At 49.4% G+C, this 3,447-nt stretch overlaps 1 protein-coding gene across 1 annotated transcript in view; it reads right to left on the bottom strand.

The window, feature by feature from the left end:
* IL13RA1 (interleukin 13 receptor subunit alpha 1) overlaps positions 1-3,447 on the bottom strand; it is a 62,136-nt gene that overhangs the window by 41,069 nt on the left and 17,620 nt on the right. Inside the window, 2 exon segments of the mRNA XM_077771918.1 lie at positions 152-267; positions 2,462-2,600. Of these exon segments, the coding sequence (XP_077628044.1) occupies positions 152-267; positions 2,462-2,600 (255 nt within the window).

Raw genomic sequence — 3,447 nt, 5'->3', positions numbered from 1 at the left:
GGAGAGAGAGAGAGAGAGAGAGAGAGAGAGAGAGAGAGAGAGAGAGAGAGGGAATCCCAAGCAGACTCTGTGCTGTCAGCGCGGAGCCCAACACAGGGCTCGAACTCACAAACTGCGAGACTGTGACCTGGGCCGAGATCAAGAGTTGGACGCNGAGAGTATAGTTGGTGTCTGGACTTGTTTTCCTTCCAGGAAGCCAAGTGCACTTCATGTAGCTCAGGTTGTGCCAAACGCATTGGAGCTCAGTCACGGCCGACTCAGGGTCCCCTGCAACACGCAGCCAAGGGTTTAGGCTCCTTCTTTCCCTGCCAGGCGGGCCTGCCAATCCCTCTGGGGCACGGGGGATGGGGAGAGTGTCTTCCCAGAAAGCCAGTCCCTGATCTCTCTTGCCATGTTACCCACAAGGCAGCCCAGGATGGAGAAGACCCAAATCTAACTCGTTGACAACTTTCTCTCTCACCCCCCAGAAACCAAGGGAATAGCTTTACTATCCCGGGGGACCCTAACTTTGTATCCCTAACTGGAGGCACAGTCTAAAGATCAAAGAGTATTTCAGTCGTAAGATAGGAGTACGGAATTCCTAAATGAATGTGAAAATAGAAACAACCCATCGACACCTACCTGTCTTTAAAGAAAACAAGTCTATTGAGTTAAAATTCACCTTCCTGTCTTTTGACCCGTACTAACCCTCTTGTTTTGGAGGCTAAACAAACATTCCTCCTGAAGCAATGTTGGGGAAAAGTTAAGCAGAACGTAACGCCCGGTAATGGTCTGCGGTGGGTTATGACTTTAGGTGCCCTATCATCTTTAGCATCTGAAATCTCGACCTTTCTAAAGCCTTTGGAGTTGGGACATCAAGTCACCAAGTTAAAGGCCTGGGTTTAGAATGCGAACTCACTATCCCTCAGGATTCTCCAAGGGTACTGTACTGAGCTGTCAACCTTTTTACTGGCATAATCCAATTTCGGCTCTTTCAGATTATTTCTTAAACTCCTAAGGAAATGAGAATAGGGGAGGTAAGTTGTTCTAAACCACGCTCCCAGCCTCGTGGTGGTACTGAATTTTCTCATTTTACAAACAGGACTTCGTATGCTTTTGACCAGTGCGAGGCAAGTAGAGAGGATGGTCTGGAGCCCAGGCCACGCAGTGCTGAGGTCCCGTGGTGGGAGAGGGGACCCTCCACACAAGGGGCAACATGATATTAATAGACAGTACGTACACAGAATTTGCTCTTTGCCAGGCCCCATTCTACGCACCTCACGTATACTGACTTACCTAATCCTTTCAATAGTCCTGGGAGGCACGTACTATCACCATCCCCACTTCACAGATGAGGAAAGTGAAGGGGGAAGGGGCTAGGTGACCTGCTGATGGTCACACAGCCAGTAGTTGGCAGAGCTGAGAGTCCAGCCTGGACATCTGAGCGCCAGCGGCCCTCCCCTTCCGCATATGCTCTTCCCTCCACGCAAGCCGAGAGCCAGAAGCAACTAGGTGATGGGCGGGAAGGGAACTGGGGACCAGTGACCAACCTGACTACATGACAGCCGTTCCCAGGGCTGGTCTTGAATTGGAGCAGGACCTGTGGGCCATTTTCATTTTCTAGCAGCTTTCCCCAAATATATCCCGTGTATCAAGCTAATCTTTCTAAAGAGGAAAATGGTATTTTGGTTTTTTAAGGCGCTCAACCTGTGAACTGAAGACTTACAGTAACTCAGTTCCCTTCTGCCTCACGAAATGGGTCAGGGCAATGACGCCTGCCTTGCTCACATCACAGGACAAGCCGGGGCGTCTAGGGGGCTCAGTCCGTTAAGCGTCCGACTCTTGATTTCAGCTCAGGTCATGATCTCGCGGTTGTGAGACTGAGCCCTGCTTCAGGCTCCATGCTGGGCATGAAGCCTGCTTAAGATTCTCTCTCTCCCTCTCCCTCTGGTCCACTCCTACTTGGACACACGCTCTCCCTCTCGAAAAAAAAAAATTTTCTAAAAAAGCACAAGCTTATGAGGCTTAATTTAGGGGAGGGGTATATATGTGTGTATATCACATTCCAAATTATTTATTTTTGAGGGGTGGGAGGGCAGAGAGAGAGGGAGAGAGAGGATCTGAAGCGAGTTCTGCGCTGACAGCAGCGAGCCGGATGCGGGGCTCAAACTCACAAACTGTGAAATCATGACCTGAGCCGCAGTCAGACGCTCAACCAACTGAGCCACCCAGGTGCCCCCACATTCCAAATGATTAAGTGCTATGTAACTATTGGGCACTGGTCCTCAAGTTGTGAGCACTCTGAAGGCAGGGACATCTTCACATTTATCACTGTGTTGTGAGCACCTAGTAAAAGTGCCTGGACCTTACCAGACTCAGCAAATACTTGAAAATTGAACGAATTGATGAACACTGAACATCAGCATGTGGCTAGTTTGGATTCATGCTCTAAATTCCAGCAAACAGTGCTTTCAGCTCTTACCTTCAGGGGGCGGGGTGCACTTTTCCACCAGAATGCTCGGATTGTCACTTTCATTGGTGCTGCACTGGGATCCTACTTGCAGACAAATCCTCTCGTTCAGAGGCACTTCTTTCGAACGACGGGTTTCAGGAGCAATTTTCTAAGGTTAGAAAGTNCATAGATAGTGATTCTCAACCTGGGGTGACTCTGCCCACCCCCCGGCCCCCACAGGAGGATAGTTGATAATGTCTGAGAACATTTTTGTTGTCACAACTTAGGAGGGGNCAGAGCATGAGTGGGGGGGGGGTAGAGAGGGAGGGAGACCCAGAATCCGAAGCAGGCTCCAGGCTCCAAGCTGTCAGCACAGAGCCCGACGTGAGGCTCAAACTCCCAAACTGTGAGATCATGACCTGAGCCGTAGTCGGAGGGTGACCCGAAAGAGCCACCCAGATGCCCCTAAAAGCAACTTTAAAGGACACACAATAATATTATCAATATTCCATTCCTATCCAGACACAGCATCAACATCAAGATCAAGATCAAGGTTAAAAACTGCTTTAAGAATCCATTGATCCCGGTCATTTCTGAGGACAGACGTACAGGAGAGCCTGAGGACCACAGAGACTTTTCATTAACCACGTTCCCGCACTGTTTGACCACGGTGACTACCTCAGCCACGCCCAGAAACGTGAAGGGCTGTTCGGTGCACTGACTAGAATACCACACGCTTATTCTGAAGAGCAGAACTTGGCAGAACTGCGCAAAGCCAGCTCATGGACAGCGTACAGATGCAAATCACAAATCTGGCCGTTATGACTTAGAACGGTGAGAAGAGAGGGCTCTTTAGGAAATTAACATTTCCCAAATGGACAGAGTTGGAATCATTCTGAAGCTGCTTTTAATCAGGGCTCCAAGGAGTTTCCTGTTTTGCAATTGTTTCTGACTCAAGTTGGAGATAGCATTTCCTTTTCTATACGTGCTCCCGGTCCTGAAGTGAAAACGTCACC

Source organism: Crocuta crocuta, unplaced genomic scaffold, assembly GCF_008692635.1.
Source record: "Crocuta crocuta isolate KB4526 unplaced genomic scaffold, BGI_CrCroc_1.0 scaffold1269, whole genome shotgun sequence".
NCBI lineage: Eukaryota > Metazoa > Chordata > Mammalia > Carnivora > Hyaenidae > Crocuta > Crocuta crocuta.
Note: the sequence above shows the minus strand (reverse complement) of the source record. Positions and strands in the feature narration are given on the sequence as shown.